At 37.7% G+C, this 27,181-nt stretch overlaps 1 protein-coding gene across 6 annotated transcripts in view; it reads left to right on the top strand.

Annotated features, from left to right (window-relative positions):
• SCN2A (sodium voltage-gated channel alpha subunit 2) overlaps positions 1-5,707 on the top strand; it is a 150,409-nt gene extending 144,702 nt beyond the window's left edge. For 3 of the 6 annotated variants that reach the window (XM_007450058.1, XM_007450059.1, XM_007450060.1), the window contains one exon: positions 2,011-5,707. In XM_007450058.1, coding sequence (XP_007450120.1) covers positions 2,011-3,206 — 1,196 coding nt within the window. In that variant the 3' untranslated portion in view covers positions 3,207-5,707. The remainder of the gene's footprint in view (positions 1-2,010) is intronic. The other 3 variants (XM_007450062.1, XM_007450061.1, XM_007450063.1) reach the window with 1 other exon arrangement.
• The last annotated feature ends 21,474 nt before the right edge of the window (positions 5,708-27,181 follow it).

Genomic DNA, 27,181 nt, shown 5'->3' with positions numbered 1-27,181 from the left:
CAAATTTCAAGGGATGGTCTTTGATTTTGTAACCAAACAAGTCTTTGATATCAGCATCATGATCCTCATCTGCCTCAACATGGTCACCATGATGGTAGAAACTGATGACCAGAGTCAAGAAATGACAAACATTCTGTACTGGATTAATCTGGTGTTTATTGTTCTGTTCACTGGAGAATGTGTGCTGAAACTAATCTCTCTTCGTTATTACTATTTCACCATCGGATGGAATATTTTTGATTTTGTGGTGGTCATTCTCTCCATTGTAGGTAAGAAGAGCTGCGTTTACTCAGTTAAGGAATTTAGTAGTGAAAATTTCTGTTTTAAAGCTTTAAAGTTTTTTTTGCTAATCTTACTCATTCACCCCGAAATTTCAAATAAAAGTCTAATTATTAGTCCATTCTCAGCTTGTCATTTCTCTAATTGCATGCTGTGTATGAAATGATGTATAAAAAAAAGAATTTATATTCTTCAGGTTTCATTTATCATCTTGTCTCATTTCAGAAGAAAATAACTGCAACTTTAGCATGATACTCCTGTACTCAGTCATACTCCTGTAGTATAGACAAGTATTGTTTTGAATAAACAATTCACACACACGTACACATATAAATCCTTACAAGTAGTCAAATAGTCCATAAATATTTGTCCTTGATAATTGGAATATCACGTTGTGTGTTTATATATATTCACACTCATACAAGCTTCATGTTATCTTTGGGTTCAGATAGTTTTCTATGGTGTGTAATATTCTTTTTCACAAGTACATATTTTGTTCAAAAATTCAAAGCAAATTCATTTCATCAATACATATTAAGTGTTTGTGTGTAGGACATTAAATCAGGTGCTAGAAGTAAGGTTCTGCTTGTTTGAGGAAAGAGAACATATACATAGAGAGACAAATAGTATTCCACTATTTATACACTTATGCTGGTTAAATAGAAAGACAAGGTAGCATTCCATTTGATCCTGATGACTGTGATATGCAGGATAATACAGTGATTAAGGGATGAGACTCCTGGGTCATACAGACCTGACCGAGCGCTTCCCTATTTTCACTACTTACCAGCTCTGTGACCTATGGCAAGTACCTCACCTTTCCAATCCTTAGTTTTCCAAGGAACATTTTTGTGAAGTGGTGTTATGAAGATTAAATGAGATTATGAAAGTAAATGCACTTAGCACTGTGCCTAGCACAAAGAAAAGACTTAGTAAATGTAAGCCTAACAACGACAACAAAAATAGCTATTATCATCATTTAGCATTGCATAAAATCATTGCCAGGATTCAGTCCCAAGTATGTATGTCTTGAAAGCCTGGATTGTCTCCAGTATGTTGTGCTGCCGCCTCCCAAATAAGATGGATCAAAACCATCTCAGAAGAATAAGAGCTCTCATATTCCTGATCCAAAAATCATATGCTTTATACATTAAATCTTATGCAAACACTAGAACTAGTATTTAAGAAACATAAATTTCTTGGGCTTCCCTGGTGGCACAGTGGTTGAGAGTCCGCCTGCCGATGCAGGGGAGGCGGGTTCGTGTCCAGGTCCGGGAAGATCCCACATGCCGCGGAGTGGCTGGGTCCATGAGCCGTGGCCGCTGAGCCTGCGCGTCCGGAGCCTGTGCTCCGCAACGGGAGAGGCCACAACAGTAAGAGGCCCGCGTACCGCAAAAAAAAAAAGAAACCTAAATTTCTGTGCTTGGCTGCCATATACATTGTGTCCTTTATGGATGCTTTTCTTGAACTAGGAAAAATGACCATTAGTACATTCAGTTAGTATAAAGGTGTTAATGTTATAACACTAAGCATACCAGTTTCATTTTGCTAAACAAATATTGCAGATTGTGTGTATGTAAATGTGTGTGTGTGTGTGTGTGTGTGTGTGTGTATACCTAATTCTCATGTCCACATTTTGTAAAACTAGTTAGTGCTTATCTTAGAAATGTAAATTTTCATTTGCTGCCATTAAGTATAACCTTATTTTTGTTTTATCTTGGCTTTCCATAGGTATGTTTCTGGCTGAGCTGATAGAGAAATATTTTGTGTCCCCTACCCTGTTCCGAGTGATCCGTCTTGCCAGGATTGGCCGAATCCTGCGTCTGATCAAAGGGGCCAAGGGGATCCGCACGCTGCTCTTTGCTTTGATGATGTCCCTTCCTGCGTTGTTTAACATTGGCCTCCTGCTCTTCCTGGTCATGTTCATCTATGCCATCTTTGGGATGTCCAACTTCGCCTATGTTAAGAGAGAAGTTGGAATTGATGACATGTTCAACTTCGAGACCTTTGGCAACAGCATGATCTGCCTTTTCCAGATTACCACCTCTGCTGGCTGGGATGGATTGCTAGCACCTATTCTTAATAGTGGACCTCCAGACTGTGACCCTGAAAAAGATCACCCTGGCAGCTCAGTTAAGGGAGACTGTGGGAACCCATCTGTGGGGATCTTCTTTTTTGTCAGTTACATCATCATATCATTTCTGGTCGTGGTGAACATGTACATCGCTGTCATCCTAGAGAACTTCAGTGTTGCTACTGAAGAAAGTGCAGAGCCCCTGAGCGAGGATGACTTTGAGATGTTCTATGAGGTTTGGGAGAAGTTTGATCCTGACGCCACCCAGTTCATAGAGTTCTCCAAGCTCTCTGATTTTGCGGCTGCCCTGGATCCTCCTCTTCTCATAGCAAAACCAAACAAAGTCCAGCTCATTGCCATGGATCTGCCCATGGTCAGTGGGGACCGGATCCACTGCCTCGACATTTTATTTGCCTTTACAAAGCGTGTTTTGGGGGAGAGTGGAGAGATGGATGCCCTTCGAATACAGATGGAAGAGAGATTCATGGCATCCAACCCCTCCAAAGTCTCCTATGAGCCCATTACAACCACTTTGAAACGCAAACAAGAAGAGGTGTCTGCTATTGTTATCCAGAGGGCTTATAGACGCTACCTCTTGAAGCAAAAAGTTAAAAAAGTTTCATGTATATATAAGAAGGACAAAGGTAAAGAAGGTGATGGAACACCCATCAAAGAAGATATCCTCACTGATAAACTAAATGAGAATTCAACTCCAGAGAAAACCGATGTGACACCTTCTACCACGTCTCCACCTTCCTATGACAGTGTGACCAAACCAGAAAAAGAAAAATTTGAAAAAGACAAATCAGAAAAGGAAGACAAAGGGAAAGATATCAGGGAAAGTAAAAAGTAAAAAGAAACAAAAAATATTCCATTTTGTGATCAATTGTTTACAGCCTGTGATGGTGATGTGTTTGTGTCAACAGGACTCCCACAGGAGGTCAATGCCAAACTGACTGTTTTTACAACTGTATACTTAAGGTCAGTGCCTATAACAAGACAGGGGCCTCTGGTCAGCAAACTGAGACTCAACAAACGAGAGAAACAACATCGACAGGAGGTTTCTGTGTTCACAACCAGCTGACACTGCTGAAGAGCAGAGAGTAATGGCTACTCAGACTCTAGGAACCAATTTAAAGGGGGGAGGGAAGTTAAATTTTTATGTAAATTCAACACGTGACACTTGATAACAGTAATTGTCACCACTGTTTATGTTCTAACTGCCACACCTGCCATATTTTTATGAAATGTATGCTGTGAATTTATCACTTTCTTTTTAATTCACAGGTTGTTTACTATTATATGTGACTATTTTTGTAAATGGGTTTATGTTTGGGGAGAGGGAGTAAAGGTAAGAAATTCTATGTTTCTCTACTGTATAACTGGATATATTTTAAATGAAGGCATGCTGCACTTCTCATTCTCACATGAAAAGAAATCGCATCACAAAAGGAAAGAGTTTACTTCTTGTGTCAGGATGTTTTTAGATTTTTGAGGTGCTTAAATAGCTATTCATGTTTTTAAGGTGTCTCATCCAGAAAAATTTTACTGTGCCTGTAAATGTTTCATAGAATTCACAAGCATTAAAAAGTTGTTTTATTTTTTCATAATCCATTACATGTTCCTGTATATATGTATATATGTATATGTGCGTGTATATACATATATATGTATACACACCACACACACACACACACACACACACACACACGCACACACCATCACATAGTCATTCAGAGTCCTGGCAGCATGACTTTAACATTTTTGATAAGTGTCCTTTGGCATAAAATAAAAATATCCTATCAGTCCTTTCTAAAACCTGAATTGACCAAAAAGCATCCCCCCCATCACTTTATAAAGTTGATTCTGCTTTTTCCTGCAGTATTGTTTAGCCATCTTCTGCTCTTGGTAAGGTTGACATAGTACATGTCAATTTAAAAAATAAAAGTCTGCTTTGTAAATAGTAATTTTACCCAGTGGTGCATGTTTGAGCAAACAAAAATGACGACTTAAGCACAGTATTTATTGCATCAAATATGTACCACAGTAAGTATAGTTTGCAAGCTTTCAACAGGTAATATGATGTAATTGGTTCCATTATAGTTTGAAGCTGTCACTGCTGCATGTTTATCTTGCCTCTGCTGCTGCATCTTATTCCTTCCACTGTTCAGAAGTCTAATATGGGAAGCCATATATGTCAGTGGTAAAGTGAAGCAAATTGCTCTATCAAGACCTCATTCTTCATGTCATTAAGCAATAGGTTGCAGCAAACAATAAAGAGCTTCTTGGTTTTTATCCTTCCAATCTTAATTGAATACTCTATGGTAAAAAGCCCGATGTACAAACATGTTGCAAGCTGCTTAATTCTGTTGAAAATATATGGTTAGAGTTTTCTAAGAAAATATAAATACTGTACAAAGTTCATTTTATTTTATTTTTCAGCTTTTTGTACATAAAATGAGAAATTAAAAGTATCTTCAGGTTGATGTCACAGTCACTACTGTTAGTTTCTGTTCCTAGCACTTTTAAATTAAAGCACTTCACAAAATAAGAAACAAAGACTAACATGCAGTGTAGGTTCCCGCTTTTTTTTTATTAGTACAGTAAACTTTGCACACATTTCAATGTGAAACAAATCTCAGACTGAGTCCAGCATTTCTTTGCTTTCAAATAGTGATGCCTTATTATCAAAAGAGGCTTAAGGAACGATCAGCTGATATTCTTGGCATCGCTTGAATCAGATGTTTCCACCTAGTCTTTTTATTCAGTAAATCATCAGTCTTTTCCAGTGTTTGTTCACACAGGTAGATCTTATTCTTACTGACCCATATGGCATTAGAACTTTATCAGATATGATATGAGGTCCAAGCTTTTCTTTTCAACAAAAATTATATAAGTGAAATTATATTACCAGTTACAGCAAAACATTTTGTGTTTCTTTCACAAGCAACATTAAATGTAGATTCTTTACACTAAAGCTATTGACTTGTAGTATGTTGGTGAAATGCATGCAGGAAAATGCTATTACCATAAAGAACGGTAATCCACATTACAATCAAGCCAAAAGAATAAAGTTTTTGCTTTTGTTTTTGTATTTAATTGTTCTGTCGTTGTTTCTATCTTTGAAATGCCATTTAAAGGTAAATTTCTATCATGTAAAATGATCTGTCAGAAAAAATGTAAAAATACACATTGAATATAATAATTCATCTTTAAATTTTTTCATTTAATGGAAATTAATTAAGAAGAGTGTACTGGATATCTAGTTTTAATATTGGCCCAAAACCTAGATATGGTATTGGATAGAGTAGTGGAAAATTACAAAAATTAATAAAAGATTGACTAACATTTTAAGCTGTGCATCCTTTCTCCTTCCCGTCTACCTACTGCTTTGTTTTGTTTTGTTATTCTCTTTTCCATTTTGGTTCCTTCCCTATGTATTCTTGATGTACTTTCTATATACTTTTCCATCACTTCCTTGGACTCTCAGTATTTTTCATTAAGGATATTCTCATTTTTTCTTTTCTGTTCACCAAATCTCTTGCTTATTATAGTCTGTAGACAACAGATCTGTACACTTAGGCCCCTAATAATCTGCTGCACTAGAAAAAGTTCATATAATATCTTCATATTCATTTCTATAATTTTGGAAGCAAAAATTCCAAGTGAGCTTAGATCTCACTCTTTATAATATATAAACAGAATTCCCCAAATGACACAGATTTGGTTTTTCCATTTAATTATGAGAAGTTTGAAATGTTTTTGAGTTCTGATTGCCTATTAGAAATACCTGAGAAGCTTTAATAAATGCCAATGTTTGAACCAAAAGCAGACCAATTGAATTCATATCTCTGGGGATGAAACTTAAGCATCTAATTTTTTTAAGTCTCCCCATTGATGTTGATTTATACTTAGGGTTGAGGACCAATGAGTTAGGGTATCCTTGCTCAATATGAAAAAATGTTCTGCAGAAAATGCACCTGTTCCCTTCAGCGCTTCATTGTATACAAGTTCCCGATATGATGGCTTTGGGGGTGTTTATCTTGCAGTGAGAGAGGTGTTTATCTTTTTTAAAATTTTGTTGAAGTATAGTTGATTTACAATCTTGTGTTTAATTTTTGCCATACAGCAAAGTGATTCAGTTATACATATATATTCTTTTTCATATTCTTTTTCATCATGGTTTATCACAGGATATTGAATATTGTTCCCTGTGCTATACAGTAGGAGAGAGGTGTTTATCTTTTTTTTAAAGCTTTTTTAAAAATATTTATTTATTTATTTATTTGGTTGTGCTGGGTCTTAGTTGTAGCAGGTGGGCTCCTTAGTTGCAGCTCCAGGGCTCCTTAGTTGCAGCTCACGGGTTCCTTAGTTGTGGCATGCAAACTCTTAGTTGTGGCATGCATGTGGGATCTAGTTCCCTGACCAGGGATCAAACCCAGGCCCCCTGCATTGGGAGTGTGGAGTCTTACCCACTCCGCCACCAGGGAAGTCCCAAGAGGTGTTTATCTTGAAGTGTGACATTGACCCATTTGTATTAGGGGTTCTTTTCTAGGACTGTAGTTGGTGGAAAGGGAATTCTATCCGAATAGTTTAGAGATCTTCAAATTATACATACACACACATACAAAATGGCACCCCAACTATCCCTAGTGCATATGGGGGTGGTTTAGGAAACAGTATGGATTCATAGAAATAGTCCTCCAGATGCCCTGTTGGGTAAGAACCATTAAATCTGGACAATGGGAGGCAGCTTATATAAAACGTTCATTCGATTTGTCATTGTCAAGTCACATCTAAACAGGAAAGGCTTCCATTCTTATCTTGGGCACCCCTCATCATCACTTGTTTTCCTAAGCTCTGGTATAAAACAGATCAATGTACAAAGAGAAGGGAGGAGTGAAAAAAAGAAGGGAGAGGATGAAAAGGGAGAGGAGAAGGAAGAAGAGGGAAGAAAAATGGGAAAGTCGAGGAAAGGAAGGGAGTATAAGAAATAGGAGGGGATGCTTCATGGATTATCCTCTGAAAAAAAAGTCTTTTGTTGTTAATATGTACAGCAATAGTGGGGGGAAGAGGGAAGGAAGAGGCGTGGGTGAAAGAAATTTTGCTTAGTTGTCAATATGTCAGATCCACAATATAAATGTGCTTCTCCTCTCTTTTTTTAAAAGAAAAAACACCTACGAAAAAGTTGAAGAGGACATTATGCAAGTAAATGTTATGATTGCATGAATCGTGAGTTTTATTTATTTATTTATTTTTGGCTGCGTTGGGTCTTCATTGCTGCACCTGGGCTTTCTCTAGTTGCGGTGAGTGGGGGCTAGTCTTCGTTGCAGTGCACGGGCTTCTCATTGTGGTGGCTTCTCTTGTTGTGGAGCATGGGGTCTAGACACACAGGCTTTAGTAGTTGTGGTGCATGGGATTAGTGCTCCGCGGCATGTTGGATCTTCCCGGACCAGGGCTCAAGCCCATGTCCCCTGCATTGGCAGGCGGTTTCTTAACCACTGCGCCACCAGGGAAGTCCCTCGTGAGTTTTTTTTATTTCATCTGAACTAAATAAATATTTGAGTGTCTACTATATATCAGCTTTATGATAGGAGCTGAGAGATCAAACATGAACTTAACTGTCCAAAGGAGGGTTGTAGCCAAAGGTGAAGAAGCTTGAAAGTTATGCTAAAGAGTCTGGAATTTATTCTGTTGGCAATGAGGAGTGATTGCTCCAAGCAGTAGAATGAGCAGTGAAATCAGATACATCTGTACCTATTTAAGCTGATAGTAATAAGGGTACCTTGCCTGTTTTTTGCTAATATTTTACAGCGATCTCATTTTCCCATCTCTTTTTTTTTAAAGGTGTCTGTGTTTTTATCTTTTTAGTACATATTTTTAAAAGAATATACCTAGCTTTTATTTTATAAAACCCAATTTGACATTTTCTATTAACAGCCTATCTTAATCTACTTACATTTACTTTAGGTACAGATGTATTTTATTTTATGTTTATCACTATTTTGTGCTTTCTATTTTTCAAGCTTTTTTCTTTGTTTCTTCCTTGTTTGCTTTGTCCTCTTTTGCATTAATTTTGTTATCATCATTTTCCCCCCATCTCTACTGTTGTGAAGATGCACATTATCTTCCTTCCTTGCTTGCTTCCTTCCTTCCTTCTTCCTTATTTCTTTTTTTATAAGTGATTACTTTTAAATTTTAACATGTATACTTAATTAGTGAAATATAATCAATAGTTGCACCCTTATCTGGAGCAATGAAGTTCCAAGACTCATTTCATATCATTGCTCACTTCTTGTGTTATTTTTGTCTACTATTTTAATTCTACCTTGTCTGGCACCCAATGAATTAAACAGTATTATTATTGTGGATTTATGTAGGCAGTGCTTATTATTTTTTTTTTTTTAGATGTTGAGGGTAGGAGTTTATTAATTAATTAATTTATTTTTGCTGTGTGGGGTCTTCGTTTCTGTGCAAGGGCTTTCTCTAGTTGTGGCAAGCGGGGGCCACTCTTCATCGCGGTGCACGGGCCTCTCACTATCGCGGCCTTTCTTGTTGCGGAGCACAGGCTCCAGACACGCAGGCTCAGTAGTTGTGGCTCACGGGCCTAGTTGCTCCGTGGCATATGGGATCCTCCCAGACCAGGGCTCGAAACCGTGTCCCCTGCATTGGCAGGCAGATTCTCAACCACTGCGCCACCAGGGAAGCCCGGCAGTGCTTATTTAGACTTATTTAGATGTTAATTCATTTCTTTCTTTAAATTTGCTTCTTTTGCTTTTACGTCTTCATTTTGTGTTCTATTTCCTTCTTGAAATAGATGAGGAATTCTGTTAGCAAAGTTTGTAGATAGCAAACTCACTCAGTTTTTCTTTTCCTGAAAATGACTAGTCAGCCACATTTTTAATACATTAGCTTATATTTTAATTATGTTTGATGTTTTTAATTTTTTTGCATCATTATAAAATTACTTTTATTAATCTGACTTAAAACTTATGCTAATATAATTTGAAGATATTTATTAGTATCTTTAATTAAGATAATTTCAGGAAAACACTTAGCTTTTAGCATTAGGAATATTTTCTCATCCCATACTTTTCTATTCTCTCCATCTGGAACTTTTGAGGATTATATGTTGAAATTTCTAAATCTTTCTCCCATGTCTCTTAATGTCTCTCTCTTATTTTTAGTTCTTTTTCTGGATAATTTGTCAGATTTTTTGTATCAGGATAATGCTGTCTTCATAAAACAAGTTAGGAAGTGTTCATTCATTCCTGAAAGAATTTCTCTAAGAGTGGAATTATTTCTCACTTAAATATTGATAGAATTCACTAGTAAAGCCATCTGTAACTTGAATCTTCCTTGTGCAAAATTTTAAATTAAAGATATTAATTTCTTTAACAGATATGGGGCTACTGAGATTTTTTCCTTTTTTTTTTTCCTTTTGATAAGCTGCATTTTTCTAAGAATTTCCTCATCTAAGTTATTGCATTTACTGCATAAATTATTCAAATCACTCCCTTTTTATTCTTGTAATGTCTGTGGCCTCTCTAGTCATATCCCTTTTTTCATTTCTGATATTGAAAATTTATAATTTATCTCTTTTTCTTGATTAGCTTATCTAGGGATTTCCCCAATGTTATTAATGTATTCAAAAATACTAACTTTTGGTTTACTGATTTTCTCTACAGTTTTTCAGTTTTCTGTTCCATTGATTTCTGCTCTTCTCAATTCCCCTACCATCATTTTCATTTTCTTTCCTTACTGGACTGACTAGACATCCATTATAACATTTAAGAGGTATGATGATAATGGTTAGCTTGTTTACTTTTGATCTGAGTATGGGGAAGATTTTAATAATTCACTATTAAGTATGCTGTTTGGTGTAGGTTTTTAAAATAGATATCCTTTATCATCTTAAAGAGGATCCCTTCAGTTCCTAATTTTCTAAGAAGTTTTAAAACCATTTATAATACTGAATTTTATTAAATTTTTATTGTATTATATTTAGGTATTCATAGTGTTTTTCTCCTTTATTTTTATATTGCAGTAAATAACATTCATTGATTTTAGAATGTTAGATCTAATTATTTTCCTGGAATTGAATTCAGTTTGGTCACTTGCATTATCAATTTCATATATTGCCGTGTTTCTTTTTTTTCATATTTTGTTTCATATTCTTACATCTATTTTTGTGAAAGAGTTTGGCTTGTAATTTTTCTTTCTTTTAATGTGCTGGTTAGATTTTGATTGTAAAGTAGTGCTAACCTCTTAAAACAAGATGTAAAAGGTTTTCACCTTTTTGTTCTCTGGTAGAGATTAAGATTGGTATTAATTTTCCCTTAACTGTTTGGATAATTTACTAGTGAAGGCTTCTGGGGCTGAGTTGGTTTTGTGTACAAGTTTTTAGTTTTTTTTCTTTAATAGAGAACCATTCAGATTTGCTGTTTCTTGTTTCAGTTTCTGTAACAAATTTTTCAAGGAATTTGTCCATTTCAAATGAAATTTCAAATTGATTCACATAAAGTTGTTTATAACTTTGTTATCTTCTACAAATCTGTAGAATCTGTATTAATGACCCTTTTTTGATTCCTGATATTGGTATTTTGTGACTTTTTTCTTTTTGTTATTCAATCTTTCAAAGAACCAACTTTTGGCTTTTGACGTCTTTTCTACTGTATATCCTTTTCTATTTCATTGGGTTTTTTTTTTTTTTTTGCATTTTTATTTAAAACTTGCTTTCTTCTATTCCTATGATTTTTATTTTCCATTATTTCCTAAATTATTGAAATTGATTTATAGCCTTTATTGTTTTTTTAGTAAATGCATTTAGGCTATATATTTCTCTCTAAGCATGACTTTAATAACATCTACAAATTTTGTTATATTTTATTTTGTTACCATTCAGTTAAAAATATTTTCTAAGTTCTACTGTGATTTTGTCTTATCTTATTGGAAGTTTAGAAGAGTACTGCTAAATTTCCAAATACTTCAGGAATATCTAGATATATTTGTTTTGACTTCCAATTTAATTTCTGTTTATTCAGATAATATACCCTGAATAATTTTAACCATTTAACATTTGAGAGGAATTGCTTTTCAGCTCAGCATCTATCAAATGTAACATAAGTTTCATGTGTAGTTGAAAATGAAATGCATTATTTATTTATTAGATGCAGTGTTTTATATGTTTAAAAGATCAAGTTTATTGGCCTTCTCATTCAGAATACATCTTTACTGATTTCTTCTGTCTGTTTTTTCAATCATTTACCAAAAGGGTATGTAAAAATCTCCCAATGTATTTATGAATTTGTTTGTTTCACTGTTAAGTCCTGTTAACTTCTGCTATATATTTTTTTATTTTTATTTGGTTATTTGATGTTTATTAGCACCTAAAATTTATAATTGCTACATTTTTGTAGTAGATAGACCCTTTTATCATTATGAAATAGGCTCCTTAATTTCTAGTAATAATAGTCATAATAATTGCTAGTAATAATCTCTAGTAATTGCCCTAAATTCACTTTGTCTGATATTACTATATCTACAGTGGCTTTCACTTAGATGGCGGTTGCATGGTATATCTTTTTTCATTGTTTTACCTTTAATGTTTCTGTAACTTCATATTCAGTAATGAATATGGATGTTTTGTTTTTGTATACAGTCTGACAATCCTCATCTAACAATCTTTCACACACACACACACACACACACACACACACACAGTACATTTGGATTTAAATTGATGACTTCTTTTGGATTCATTATTGGTATTTTTTTTTATTTTATACATTTTGTTATTATATTGTTTTTAGCTACCCCACCAACTGCCACATGCTTCTGTGACTTATTAAATTCTAAAATAAATTGGGGGGGGGTACCTTCAAGATGGCAGAGGAGTAAGACGTGGAGATCACCTTCCTCCCCACAAGAACATCAAAAATACATCTACATGTGGAAAAACTCCTACAGAACACCTACTGAACGCTGGCAGAAGACCTCAGACCTCCCAGAAGGCAAGAAACTCCCCACGTACCTGGGTAGGGCAAAAGAAAAAAGAAAACATAGAGACAAAAGAATAGGGACTGGACCTGCACGTCTGAGAGGGAGCTGTGAAGGAGGAAAAATTTCCACACACTAGGAAGCCCCTTCACGGCCAGAGACATGCGCTGGGTGGGAGTTGGAATCTTCGGAGCCGCAGAGGAGAGCGCAGCCACAGGGGTGCGGAGGGCAAAGCGGAGAGATTCCCGTACAGAGGATCGGTGCCGACCGGCGCTCACCAGCCCGAGAGGCTTGTCTGCTCACCCGCCGGGGCGGGCGGGGGCTGGGAGCTGAGGATCGGGCTTCGGAGGTCGGATCCTAGGGAGAGGACTGGGGTTGGCGGCATGAACACAGCCTGAAGGGGGCTAGTGCACCACAGCTAGCCGGGAGGGAGTCCGGGGAAAAGTCTGCGCCTGCTTAAGAGGCAAGAGACCATTGTTTCCTGGTGCACGAGGAGAAGGGATTCAGATCACCGTCTAAATGAGCTCCAGAGACAGGCACGAGCCGAGGCTATCAGCATGGACACCAGAGACAGGCATGAGACGCTAATGCTGCTGCAGCAGCCAAGAAGCCTGTGTGCAAGCACAGGTCTCTATCCATACACCCACCCTGGAAGCCTGTGCAACACGCCACTGCCAGGGTCCCGTGATCCAGGGACAACTTCCCCGGGAGAACACACGGCATGCCTCAGGCTGTTGCAACGTCACACCAGCCTCTGCTGCCACAGGCTTGCCTCGCATTCCAATTATAACTACCATACCCCTCCTTTCCCTTGGCCTGAGTGAGCCAGAGCACCCTGATCAGCCACTGCTTTAACCCCATCCTGTCTGGGCAGGAACAGAAGCCTGAGGGCAACCTACATACAGAGGTGGGGCCAAATCCAAAGCTGAACCCCAAGAGCTGTGTGAACAAAGAAGAGAAAGGGAAATTTCTCCCAGCAGCCTCAGGAGCCCTGGATTGTATCCCCACAATCAACTTAATGTACCCTGAATCTGTGGAATACCTGAATAGACAACGAATCCACCCAAAATTGAGGCAGTGGACTTTGGGAGCAACAGTAGACTTGGGGTTTGCTGTCTGCAACTGACTTGTATCTGATTTTTATGTTTATCTTAGTATAGTTTTTAGCGCTTGTTATCGTTGGTAGATTTATTTATTGGTTTGGTTGCTCTCTTTTTTATTATTATTATTACTTTTTAAATTATTTTAATAATTTTTTTATACTTTTATTTATTTATTTTTCTTTCTGTTTTTTCTCCCTTTTCTTCTGAGCTGTGTGGCTGGCAGGGTCTTGGTGCTCCAGCTTAGTGTCAGGCCTGAGCCTCTGAGGTGGGACAGCCGAGTTCAGAACATTGGACCACCAGAGACCTCCTGGCCCCACGTAATATCAACTGGTGAGAGCTCTCCCAGAGATACCTGTCTCAACATTAAGACCCAGCTCCACTCAATGGCCAGGAAGCTCCAGTGCCGGATGCCCCAGGCCAAACAAGTAGCAAGACAGCAGCACAACCCCACCCATTAACAGAGAGGCTGTCTAAAATCAAATAAGTTCACAGACACCCCAAAACACACCACCGGACGTGGCCCTGCCCACCAGAAAGGCAAGATCCAGCCACACCCACCAGAACACAGGCACCAGTCCCCTCCACCAGGAAGCCTACACAACCCACTGAACCAACCTTACCCACTGTGAGCAGACACCAAAAACAACAGGCACCCGCCGGGGCGGACGGGGGCTGGGAGCTGAGGATCGGGCTTCGGAGGTCGGATCCTAGGGAGAGGACTGGGGTTGGCGGCATGAACACAGCCTGAAGGGGGCTAGTGCACCACAGCTAGCCGGGAGGGAGTCCGGGGAAAAGTCTGCGCCTGCTTAAGAGGCAAGAGACCATTGTTTCCTGGTGCACGAGGAGAAGGGATTCAGATCACCGTCTAAATGAGCTCCAGAGACAGGCACGAGCCGAGGCTATCAGCATGGACACCAGAGACAGGCATGAGACGCTAATGCTGCTGCAGCAGCCAAGAAGCCTGTGTGCAAGCACAGGTCTCTATCCATACACCCACCCTGGAAGCCTGTGCAACACGCCACTGCCAGGGTCCCGTGATCCAGGGACAACTTCCCCGGGAGAACACACGGCATGCCTCAGGCTGTTGCAACGTCACACCAGCCTCTGCTGCCACAGGCTTGCCTCGCATTCCAATTATAACTACCATACCCCTCCTTTCCCTTGGCCTGAGTGAGCCAGAGCACCCTGATCAGCCACTGCTTTAACCCCATCCTGTCTGGGCAGGAACAGAAGCCTGAGGGCAACCTACATACAGAGGTGGGGCCAAATCCAAAGCTGAACCCCAAGAGCTGTGTGAACAAAGAAGAGAAAGGGAAATTTCTCCCAGCAGCCTCAGGAGCCCTGGATTGTATCCCCACAATCAACTTAATGTACCCTGAATCTGTGGAATACCTGAATAGACAACGAATCCACCCAAAATTGAGGCAGTGGACTTTGGGAGCAACAGTAGACTTGGGGTTTGCTGTCTGCAACTGACTTGTATCTGATTTTTATGTTTATCTTAGTATAGTTTTTAGCGCTTGTTATCGTTGGTAGATTTATTTATTGGTTTGGTTGCTCTCTTTTTTATTATTATTATTACTTTTTAAATTATTTTAATAATTTTTTTATACTTTTATTTATTTATTTTTCTTTCTGTTTTTTCTCCCTTTTCTTCTGAGCTGTGTGGCTGGCAGGGTCTTGGTGCTCCAGCTTAGTGTCAGGCCTGAGCCTCTGAGGTGGGACAGCCGAGTTCAGAACATTGGACCACCAGAGACCTCCTGGCCCCACGTAATATCAACTGGTGAGAGCTCTCCCAGAGATACCTGTCTCAACATTAAGACCCAGCTCCACTCAATGGCCAGGAAGCTCCAGTGCCGGATGCCCCAGGCCAAACAAGTAGCAAGACAGCAGCACAACCCCACCCATTAACAGAGAGGCTGTCTAAAATCAAATAAGTTCACAGACACCCCAAAACACACCACCGGACGTGGCCCTGCCCACCAGAAAGGCAAGATCCAGCCACACCCACCAGAACACAGGCACCAGTCCCCTCCACCAGGAAGCCTACACAACCCACTGAACCAACCTTACCCACTGTGAGCAGACACCAAAAACAACAGGAACTATGAACCTGCAGCCTGCAAAAATGAGACAACAAACATAGTAAGTTAAGCAAAATGACAAGACAGAGGAGTATGCAGCACACGAAGGAGCAAAATAAAAACCCACCTGACCAAACAAATGAAGAGGAAATAAGCAGTCTACCTGAAAAAGAATTCAGAGTAATGATAGTAAAGATGATCCTAAATCTTGGAAATAGAATGGAGAAAATAAAAGAAACGTTTAAACAAGGACCTAGAAGAACTAAAGAGCGAACAAACTATGATGAACAACACAATAAATGAAATTAGAAATTCTCTAGAAGGAATCAATAGCAGAATAACTGAGGCAGAAGAACAGATAAGTGACCTGGAAGATAAAATAGTGGAAATAACTACCACAGAGCAGAATAAAGAAAAAAGAATGAAAAGAATTGAGGACAGTCTCAGAGACATCTGGGACAACATTAAGTGCACCAACATTCGAATTATAGGGGTCCCAGAAGAAGAAGAGAAAAAGAAAGGGTCTGAGAAAATGTTTGAAGAGATTATAGTTGAAAACTTCCCTAACACAGGAAAGGAAATAGTTAAGTCCAGGAAGTGCAGAGAGTCCCATACAGGGTAAATCCAAGGAGAAACAGGCCAAGACACATATTAATCAAACTATCAAAAATTAAATGCAAAGTAAAAATATTAAAAGCTGCAAGGGAAAAGCAAGGGAATCCCCATAAGGTTAACCATAAGGTTAACAGCAGATCTTTCAGCAGAAACTCTGCAAGCCAGAAGGGAGTGGCAGGACGTATTTAACGTCATAAAAGGGAATAACCTACAACCAGGATTACTCTAGCCAGCAAGGATCTCATTCAGATTTGACAGAGAAATTTAAACTTTTACAGACAAGCAAAATTTAAGAGAATTCAGCACCACAAAACCAGCTTTAAAACAAATGCTAAAGGAACTTCTCCAGGCAGGAAACACAAGAGAACGAAATGACCTACAAAAAAAAACCTTCCCTGGTGGCGCAGTGGTTGAGAGTCCGCCTGCCGATGCAGCGGACACGGGTTTGTGCCCCTGTCCGGGAAGATCCTACATGCCGTGCAGCGGCTAGGCCCGTGAGTCATGGCCGCTGAGCCTGTGCGTCCGGAGCCTGTGCTCTGCAAAGGGAGAGGCCACAACAGTGACAGGTCCGTGTACCACCAAAAAAAAAAACAAAAACCCAAACAATTAAGAAAATGGTAATAGGAACATACATATTGATAATTACCTTAAATGTAAATGGATTAAAAGCTCCAACCAAAAGACATAGACTGGCTGAAAAGTTACAAAAACGAGACCCGTAAATATGCTACCTACAAGAGATCCACTTCAGACCTAGGGACACATACAGACTGAAAGTGAAAGGATGGAAAAAGGTATTCCATGCAAATGTAAATCAAAAGAAAGCTGGAGTAGCAATTCTCATATCAGACAAAACAGACTTTAAAATAAAAACAATTACAAGGGGCAAAAAAGGACACTACATAATGATCAAGGGATCAATCCAAGAAGAAGCTATAACAATTGAAAATATTTATGGACCCAACATAGGAGAACCTCAATACATAAGGCAAATGCTAACAGCCATAAGAGGGGAAATTGACAGTAACACAGTAATAGTAGGGGACTTTAACACCTCAATTTCACCAATGGACAGATCATCCAAAATGGAAATAAAATAAGGAAACACAAGCTTTAAATGACACATTAAACAAGATGGACTTAATTCATATTTATAGGACAGTCCATCCAAAAGCAACAGAATACACTTTCTTCTCAAGTGCTTGTGGAACATTCTCCAGGATATATCATATCTTGGGTCACAAATCAAGCCTTGGTAAATTTAAGGAAATTGAAATCATATCAAGTATCTTTTCTGACCACAACACTATGAGACAAGATATCAATTAGAGGAAAAAAACTGTGAAAAATACAAATACATGGAAGCTAAACAATATGCTACTAAATAACCAAGAGATCACTGAATAAATCAAAGAAGAATTCAAAAAATACCTAGAAACAAATGACAGTGAAAACAAGACAACCCAAAACCTATGGAATGCAGCAAAAGCAGTTCTAAGAGGGAAGTTTATAGCAATACAATCCTACCTCAGTAAACAAGAAAAATCTCAAATAAACAACCTAACCTTACACCCTAAGTAATTAGAGAAAGAAGAACAAAAAAACCCAAAGTTAGCAGAAGGAAAGAAATCATAAAGAACAGATCAGAAATGAATGAATAAGAAATGAAGGAAACAATAGCAAAAGCAAACCAACTAAAAGTTGGTTCTTTGAGAAGATAAACAAAATTGATAAACCACTAGCCAGACTCATGAAGAAAAAAAGAAAACTCAAATCGATAGAATTCGAAATGAAAAAGGAGAAGTAACAACTGACGCTGCAGAAATATAAAGGACCATGAGTGATTACTACAAGCAGCTATATGCCAATAAAATGGACAACCTGGAAGAAATGGACAAATCTTAGAAAAACACAACCTTCCGAGACTGAACCAGGAAGAAATTGAAAATATACACAGACCAATCACAAGCACTGAAATTGAAACTGTGATTAAAAATCTTCCAGCAAACAAAAGCCCAGGACCTGATGGTTTCACAGGTGAACTCTATCAACCATTTAGAGAAGAGCTAACACCAATCCTTCTCAAACTCTTCCAAAATACAGCAGAGGGAGGAACACTCCCAAACTCCTTCTACAAGGTCCCCATCACCCTGATACCAAAACCAAAGATGTCACCAAAAAAACCAAAAAACAAAAAAACTACAGACCAATATCTCAGATGAACATAGATGCAAACATCCTCAACAAAATACTAGCAAACAGAATCCAACAGCACATTAAAAGGATCATACACCATGATCAAGTGGGGTTTATCCCAGGAATGCAAGGATTCTTCAATATACGCAAATCAATCAATGTGATAAACTATTAACAAACTGAAGGATAAAAACCACATGATAATCTCAATAGATGCCAAAAAAGCTTTCGACAAAATTCAACACCCATTTATGATAAAACTCTCCAGACCACAGGCATAGAGGAAAGTTACATCAACATAATAACGACCATATATGACAAACCCACAGCCAACATCATTCTCAGTGGTGAAAAACTGAAACCATTTCCTCTAAAATCAGGAACAAGACAAGGATGCCCACTCTCACCATTATTATTCAACATAATTTTGGAAGTTTTAGCGACAGCAATCAGACAAGAAAAAGAAATTAAAGGAATCCAAATCAGAAAAGAAGTAAAGCTGTCACTGTTTGCAGATGATATCATACAATACATAGAGAATCCTAAACACGCTACCAGAAAACTACTAGAGCTAATCAGTGAATTTTGTAAAGTAGCAGGGTACAAATTAATGCACAGAAATCTCTTGCATTCCTATACACTAATGATGAAATATATGAAAGAGAAATTAAGGAAACACTCCCATTTATCACTGCAACAAAAAGAATAAAATACCTAGGAATAAACTTACCTAAGGAGACAAAAGACTTTATGCAGAAAACTATAAGACACTGATGATAGAAATTAAAGATGATATAAACAGATGGAGAGATATACCATGTATATGGTATATATACATGTTGGAAGAATCAACATTGTGAAAATGACTATACTACCCAAAGCCATCTACAGATTCAATGGAATCCCTATCAAACTACCAATGGCATTTTTCCCAGACTGGAAAGAAAAATTTCACAATTTGTATGGAAACACAAAAGATCCTGAATAGCGAAAGCAATCTTGAGAAAGAAAAACGGAGCTGGAGGAATCAGGCTCCCTGACTTCAGACTATACTAAAAAGCTACAGTAATCAAGGCAGTATGGTACTGGCACAAAAACAGAAATATAGATCAATGGAACAGGATAGAAAGCCCAGAGATAAACCTGCGCACATATGGTCATCTTATCTTTGATAAAGGAGGCAAGCATACACAATAGAGAAAAGACAGCCTCTTCAATAAGTGGTGCTGGGAAAACTGGACAGCTACATGTAAAAGAATGAAATTAGAACACTTCCTAACACCATACACGAAAAGTAAACTCAAAATGGATTAAAGACCTAAATGTAAGGCCAGCCACTATTAAACTCTTAGAGGAAAACTTAGGAAGAACACTCTTTGACATAAATCACAGCAAGATCCTTTTTGACCCACCTCCTACAGAAAGGGAAATAAAAACAAAAATAAATAAATGGAACCTAATGAAACTTAAAAGCTTTTGCACAGCAAAGGAAACCATAAATAAGATGAAAATGCAACCCTCAGAATGGGAGAAATGTTTGCAAATGAAGCAACTGACAAAGGATTAATATCCAAAATATACGAGCAGCTCGTGCAGCTCATTATCAAAAAAACAAACAGCCCAACCCAAAAATGGGCAGAAGATCTAAATAGACATTTCTCCATAGAAGATATACAGTTTGCCAACAAACACATGAAAGGATGCTCAACATCACTCATCATTAGAGAAATGCAAATCAAAACCACCATGAGGTGTCACCTCACAATGGTCAGAATGGCCATCATCAAAAAATCTCCAAACAATCAATGCTGAAGAGTTTGTGGAGAAAAAGGACCCTCTTGCACTGTTGGTGGGAATGTAAGCTGATACAGCCACTCTGGAGAACAGTATGGAGCTTGCTTAAAAAACTAAAAATAGAACTCCCATATGACCCAGTAATCCCACTATTGGGCATATACCCTGAGAAAACCATAATTCAAAAAGAGTCATGTACCACAATGTTCATTGCAGCTCTATTTACAATAGCCAGGACATGGAAGCAACCTAAGTGTCCATTGACAGATGAAAGGATAAAGAAGATGTGACATATATATACAATGGAATATTACTCAGCCATAAAAAGAAACAAAGTTGAGTTATTTGCAGTGAGGTGGATGGACCTGGAGTCTGTCATACCGAGTGAAGTAAATCAGAAAGAGAAAAACAAATACCGTATGCTAACACACATATATGAAGTCAAAAAAAAAAAAGAAAGAAAAAAATGGTTCTGAAGAATCTAGGGGCAGGACAGGAATAAAGACGCAGATGTAGAGAATACACTGGAGGACACAGGGAGGGGTGAGGGTAAGCAGGGACGAAGTGAGAGAGTGGCATGGACGTATATACACTACCAAATGTAAAATAGCTAGCTAGTGGGAAGCAGCTGCATAGCACAGGGAGATCAGCCTGGTGCTCTGTGATCACCTAGAGGGGTGGGATAGGGAGGGTGAGAGGGAGGGAGATGCAAGAGGGAGGGGATATGGGGATATATGTATACATATAGCTGATTCATTTTGTTATACAACAGCAAATAACACAACATTTTAAAGCAATTATACTCCAATAAAGGTGTTTAAAAAATAAAATAGAATAAATTAGTACCTTTACCAGCGTCTATACTTTGCTAGGACATGAGAATACTTTTTTTCTACTTCACCCCTTCATCTGTTGTGCTATTATTCTCTTATATTTTCATTTTACCTATATTTAAACTCTGGAAGGCATTATTGTTACAGCCAATACTCACTTAGATTTCCCATAATATTAATGCTTTTTATTCCTTCTTGAATTTCCTTACTTATGAATCATTTGTCTTCTGCCTGAAAAAAACCTCCCTTTAGTATTTTCTTTACTGTGGGTCCACTCTTATTGAGTCTCTGAAGTTTAATTTGCCAAAAAGTGTTTCTTTTTTATTTTCAATTTTGAAGGATATTTTCACTAGATATAGATTTCTAAGGTAATATATTTTTTTCTATTTTAGTATTTTGAGGGTGACATTATTTTCTGTAAAATGATAATTTCCCCCCAAAACACCTAAAACCATGTCTCTCATACAAATTTTTTAAAAGTCCAAGATTTCATTTAACTCCTTAATTAATGAGAAAATCCATAAGAACCCAAATAGCAGGATCAAGTGAGGACTGACTTACAGAGATCTATGATCTCTATCTGACAACACTGATTTGCTTTGCTATGAACAGGAATCATTTGCTGGCTGCAGATGGAATTCACGTGAACAGAGACTGCAGTTTCTTGATTCAAATTCCCTCTTTTCCACATAGTGCCTCCAGATATCTCTGATCCACTGTATTTTTGGCTCTTTCATACTTTGCTTTCTATCTCTCCCATGCCAGAGCTCCAAAGAAATTCTGGATCCTCTTACCTGTTAGGAGCAGACCATGTGACATTGTAACCACTCTCTCCATTCTTCCTGTACCTACAGGACAGCACCACATTGCTCCCAGGATTTGCCAAATGGGGTCATCTCTAAACATCTTTCAAATTTCTTAGGCTATGTCCTGAAAAGTGCAGAATATGCCCTCTGCTTGAGAGTCCCTTAAATCTATCTTCTAATGGTAATGGTCTACCACCACCACCTCCAATATTAGTTTCAACTATGAGGTGGGAGAGAGAATCAGGTCACTCATATCTAATCCCCTTCTCTTAATCTTTTCTCTTCTTTTGCTCCACTGACCAGTAACAGGAAATGTTTTCCCTTTCCTGTGAGACAAGAACTTCCCTTATATAATATTCTTCCTATTCTAGAGCCTATACTTTATTCAATTCTCTGAACTTTGAGTCTTAATATGCAAAAACTCAACATTACTATAAGTTTATAAATATCAAATTTGGAGGGGAGCAATATTTTTTCCCCTCCAAATTGATGTAATTGATATCTGAATTCCTGTTATTTGAAACAAGAAAATGTCATGTTTTTCAGATAGAAAGGATTCAAGAAAAGGAGAAAAACTTATTTAGAAGTCAAAATGCAACAGGAGATAACTCAAACATCTTGGTATACATAAATAATCATATATATTTTAATTGATAAATCTTATAGCATATCATTGAACTCAATCTTCATGGGGTAAGAGGGATTATCACCACATGCTCAATTCTAGAAAGGCTTTCTATAAAAAATTGGCATTATTAGAAGGAAATATAAGTAGCTATAACTATTGCCATTATTTTCCCCACTAGCAAGCATTCTCTTGCAAAACGTGCCAATATTTTAGGAAACCATATTCTGATGTGTCTTGGTTGGCCCTTTTTTTTCTTTCTTTCTGCGATTCCTCAAGAAGTTAAACATGGACTTACCATATGACCCAACAATTCCACTCCAAGGTATTTAACCACGAGAAATGGAAATATATATTCACACAGAAACTTGTACACAAATGTTTTTAACAGGATTACTCATAACAGAAAAAACATGGAAACAACCCAAATTTCATCATTGAATGAACAGGTAAACAAATTGTGGTGTATACATACAATGAAATATTATTCTACAATAAGACGGAATGAAGTACTGATATAAACCTCGAAAACAATATGCTAAATGAAAGAAACCAGACACAAAAGTTTGCATATTGTATGTTTCCCTTTATGTGATATATTCAAAATAAGCAAATCCATAGAGACAGAAAGCATAATAGAGCTTACAAGGGGATGGGAGGGCAGAATAGGGAGTGATTACTCAATGGTTATGAGTTATTTATGGAGCGATTAAAAAGTTTTGAAACTAGAGAGAGCTGGTGGTTGCACAACATTGTGAGTACACGAAATACCACTGAATCATACACTTTAAAATGGGTATATTATGTGAATTTCACCTCAAAGAAAATTTGTTTTTTAAAAAAGTTTACATTATTGAAACTCTATCCACTAGAGGACGCTGCTTCCATTGAGAAGCATGACTAGTTTTTGGTGGAGTAGAAGGAGTTAGCCTTGCAAAAACATTTTCTGCTTATTTTCCTTCTATTTTAGGTGTTAAAAAAAAAGTAGCCAATTTTTCCTAGGAAACATTCCTGGAAAAACTATGAATTTGCATTTGAATATACCTCTTCAAGAAAAAAAGTTTGTGAAACGTGTATTAAGAAAATATTTCTTTCCTTGCATATAGAAGACCTCTTAGTTCAAAAATTAAACCAACATGAATAAATTATGAAACTAAAGAAAAGGTTAATGGAAAGCATTTCAGAGACTCATATAAAACTTAATGAACGAAGTGTCCAAGCATTCATATAAATACAAAGTTTCAAATACTTTTTCATTATTACTGTAAGTACTTGAGAGAGTCTTGAAAGTGTTTATCCATATTTTCATGAGCACAGTAACATTTAGTTATCCAACTCAGCTCATGTCTTAACTTCTTTCTCTGATTCATGAAATACTTCATCATGTATTAAAATTAATAAAGCTACATTTGTGGAAGTCATATCAGGAATAAAATAATTAGACCATAATCTCCCTGAGCTACTGTGGCTAGGGCTTTTAACAAAGTAACACAGGAAATGTCATGTATCCACATGTGTGGAATATTTATTTTCAGCTCCAAAACCACACAATAAGTTACTCTTCCTACAAAATGAAAGTCTTCCTGCCACCATACACAACAACTTCCAATTGCAGCAGGGAAAAATTAGCCCAAGAAAATGAGTCCACAAAGTAAATCTGATCCAAAGGGCTCTGATTAGTACCATACAATTATAGTATTGTACAGCCATTGTTGGGTTAATTTATAAAGTGGGCAGTCAGCCTTTTCCAAGGCATTACTAACAGGAAGCAAAGACTTCCTCGGGAATTAGCTGATAAACACTATAAAGACCATGCTCTGAACAAAATCAGAATGATACTAAGTCCTCTATGAAACAAGAAGCAGACATATCAGTATAGACAGTTTGGGACAAGACTCAATAGGGGCCTGGCAAAAAAAAAAAATTCCCCAAATCCAGAAACATAAGCTTAATCATAGGCCTTTAGCAACATCTGGAAATATACCAGAATCTACTCTATAAACAATATATGAATCATATATAGATTTTCCTAAGGTGTTTCAATTCATTCATTCTAAAACCAACAAATGGAATATCTATTTGTCATCTCCACCAAATAACTTTCATATATATATATATATTTTTTTTTCTTTTTATAACTTCTAAAATAGATATGGCAAAATACAAAGAAACACTGTTGTGGCCTCTCCCGTTGTGGAGCACAGGCTCCGGACGCGCAGGCTCAGCGGCCATGGCCCACGGGCCCAGCCGCTCCGCGGCATGTGGGATCTTCCCGGACTGGGGCACGAACCCGTGTCCCCTGCATCGGCAGGGGCCTCTCAACTACTGCGCCACCAGGGAAGCCCATTTTCAGATATTTTTATGATAGCATATTAGTTTTCAATTTCTGAGTAATAAATAACCACAACATGGTGGTTCAGACATGTTTATTATCTCCCAGTTTCTATGGATCAGGAGTTTGGGTACCGCTTACCTGGATCCTCTTCAGGACTACATCACAAGGCTGTAGTCAAGGTATTGGCCAGGGCTGAGGTCTCACCTGATGCCTGAGGTCCTCTTTAAAGCTCATGTGGTCATTGGTAGAATTCAGTTTCTTTTAGCAGTAGACCCATGATGGCTTGTTTCTTCAAGGCCAGCAGAAGAGAGTCTTTTCTGCTTCAAGTCTCTGAGTTCACTCTAATGACAGAAACATGTCCTTTTACATTTGTCCAAACCCACAGAACGTAAAACGCCAAGGGTGAACTATAATGTAAACTATGGACTTGGGTGATGATGATGTGTCAATGTAGGTGAATCAATTGTAACAAATGTACCACTCTGGTGGAGGATATTGATAATGAGGAAGGCTGTGCATGTGTAGGGGCAGGAGATATATGGGAAATCCCTGTCCCTTCCTCTCAATTTTTCTGTGAACCTAAAACTGCTCTAAAATAATTAAGTCCTTTAAATAAATTTAAACCAGTTGGATACCTTCATTACATCTCTAAAATGTAAAATATTTTATGAGACACATATTAATAGTATGCCCTATGATGAAACTCACCTTCTTTAGAGTTTAGGATTGGATTGATAATGTATTGCTGATTCTTGCTTTTCATTGCTAAAAAATATAAGTCCAAATAGGCTACAGAGAATGGTTAAAAACTAACAATTATATGCATTTCTGTTTGAAGTTATCATTGTGTTTCGTACTTAGTCACTGGGATAACAATTACTGATATCACCGAAGCACATGCCTCGCCCACCTGCCGTGTTGCTGTGGCCACGTGAGTCTCTCTGCCTCAGTTCCTGTGTTGCCCTCATGGGTAGCAGCACCCCCAATGCTTATTGCTCAGTCTCGCTCTACTATTCTTCTTCTGGTCCCACTTTAGCTCAACACAGAGGAGTAATTCAAGGCTCCTGTTGCCATTCATTTCTTACGCCAAGCTCACTGGTGAAAAGTGGTAGGGTACACATTCATACATGTAAATTGGCAGTGAGCCCAAACTTCAGAGTCTGAGATCGTGTCACCCCTGGGTAATCATCTGGGTTTACAGGCCATGTTCACTCAGCAGCTTAGAGGCAGAGTAGACCCAGTCCTGGGGAGAAGCTTGGCTTCCTGCTATGAACAAGTGAGAGGAGCTCTTCCAGTTAGCTAATGGGAAACATGGAAATAATTTGTTCCCTAGACAATCTGAGTCTGACATTATGTCCTCTGGTAGCCTTCCTAATGTCTCAGGATTAGAAGTCTGGCAATCCGTCTCTTGGAGTCTGTGCTCTTGGCCGAAGAGTGGCAGCAATAGAGTCAGAGAAACCAGAGACTTACAGCTTGAGAGATATCTTACCACCAGGTAGGTAATGCTATACTAAGCAGAGAGACAGTGACTTTCACTATACCCAACAGAGAAGCAGGAAACTCTAACTATAAAGTAGCACAGAATAGAACAGCAACAGTTGGGGACTGCCATGTGGAACAGTGGCAGTGCCAGCGGGAGTAAATATGAGCACGTATATGTATTTATACAAAACACAAATTTGTAAGCACATATGAAAATTGGGACCTCCTAGAAATATTTGTGAGGCTGGAGACCATGTAGAACAGGAAGAACAAAAACTAGAAATATTTGGGTAGCTAAGGTGACCAACCATCTAGATTACTTGAGAATTTCCTGGTTTTAGCACTGAAAGTCCCATGTCCTGGGAAATCCCTCAGTCCCAGGAGAAGGGTTGGTCACCCTAGTTATAACACTTACTGTGTTCCAATTTTTCCTATATTCTGATTAGACCTGGGGAAATTTGGATCATACATTTTAAAATTATATATACATTTTATTATTTTCTTAGTTAAAAATTCTAGAAGTGAAATTGCTGGGTCAAAGATTGTAGTTAACTTTGTCATTTTTGACACACATTTTCAAGTTGCCCTTGAAAGAAAAAGAATTAACCTCCTACCAAATATTAAGGCATTTTCAAAGCTATAGAAACTTAAATCGCTTGTACTGGCACAGGAATAGATATATCAATGCAATTATATTCATTCAAATCCAGAAATAGATTTAAATATGTATAGGATTTAAGATATGATACATGATATTTCATATCAGTTGGGAAAATATGGATTATTTAATGCATATAGTTGGGCAGCTGTATAGTCATCTGAAAGAGAAGTGAATCCCAATCTTCCTCCTTATAACAAAATAAATTCTAAATTTACCAAAATTTAAATATTAAAATAAAAACATAAAAATATAGAAAAACATGTCATTTTTTTTATTATCCTTGAATAGAAAATGA

The sequence above is a fragment of the Lipotes vexillifer genome, unplaced genomic scaffold (assembly GCF_000442215.2).
Source record: "Lipotes vexillifer unplaced genomic scaffold, Lipotes_vexillifer_v1.1 scaffold330, whole genome shotgun sequence".
NCBI classification, from domain to species: domain Eukaryota; kingdom Metazoa; phylum Chordata; class Mammalia; order Artiodactyla; family Lipotidae; genus Lipotes; species Lipotes vexillifer.
Note: the sequence above shows the minus strand (reverse complement) of the source record. Positions and strands in the feature narration are given on the sequence as shown.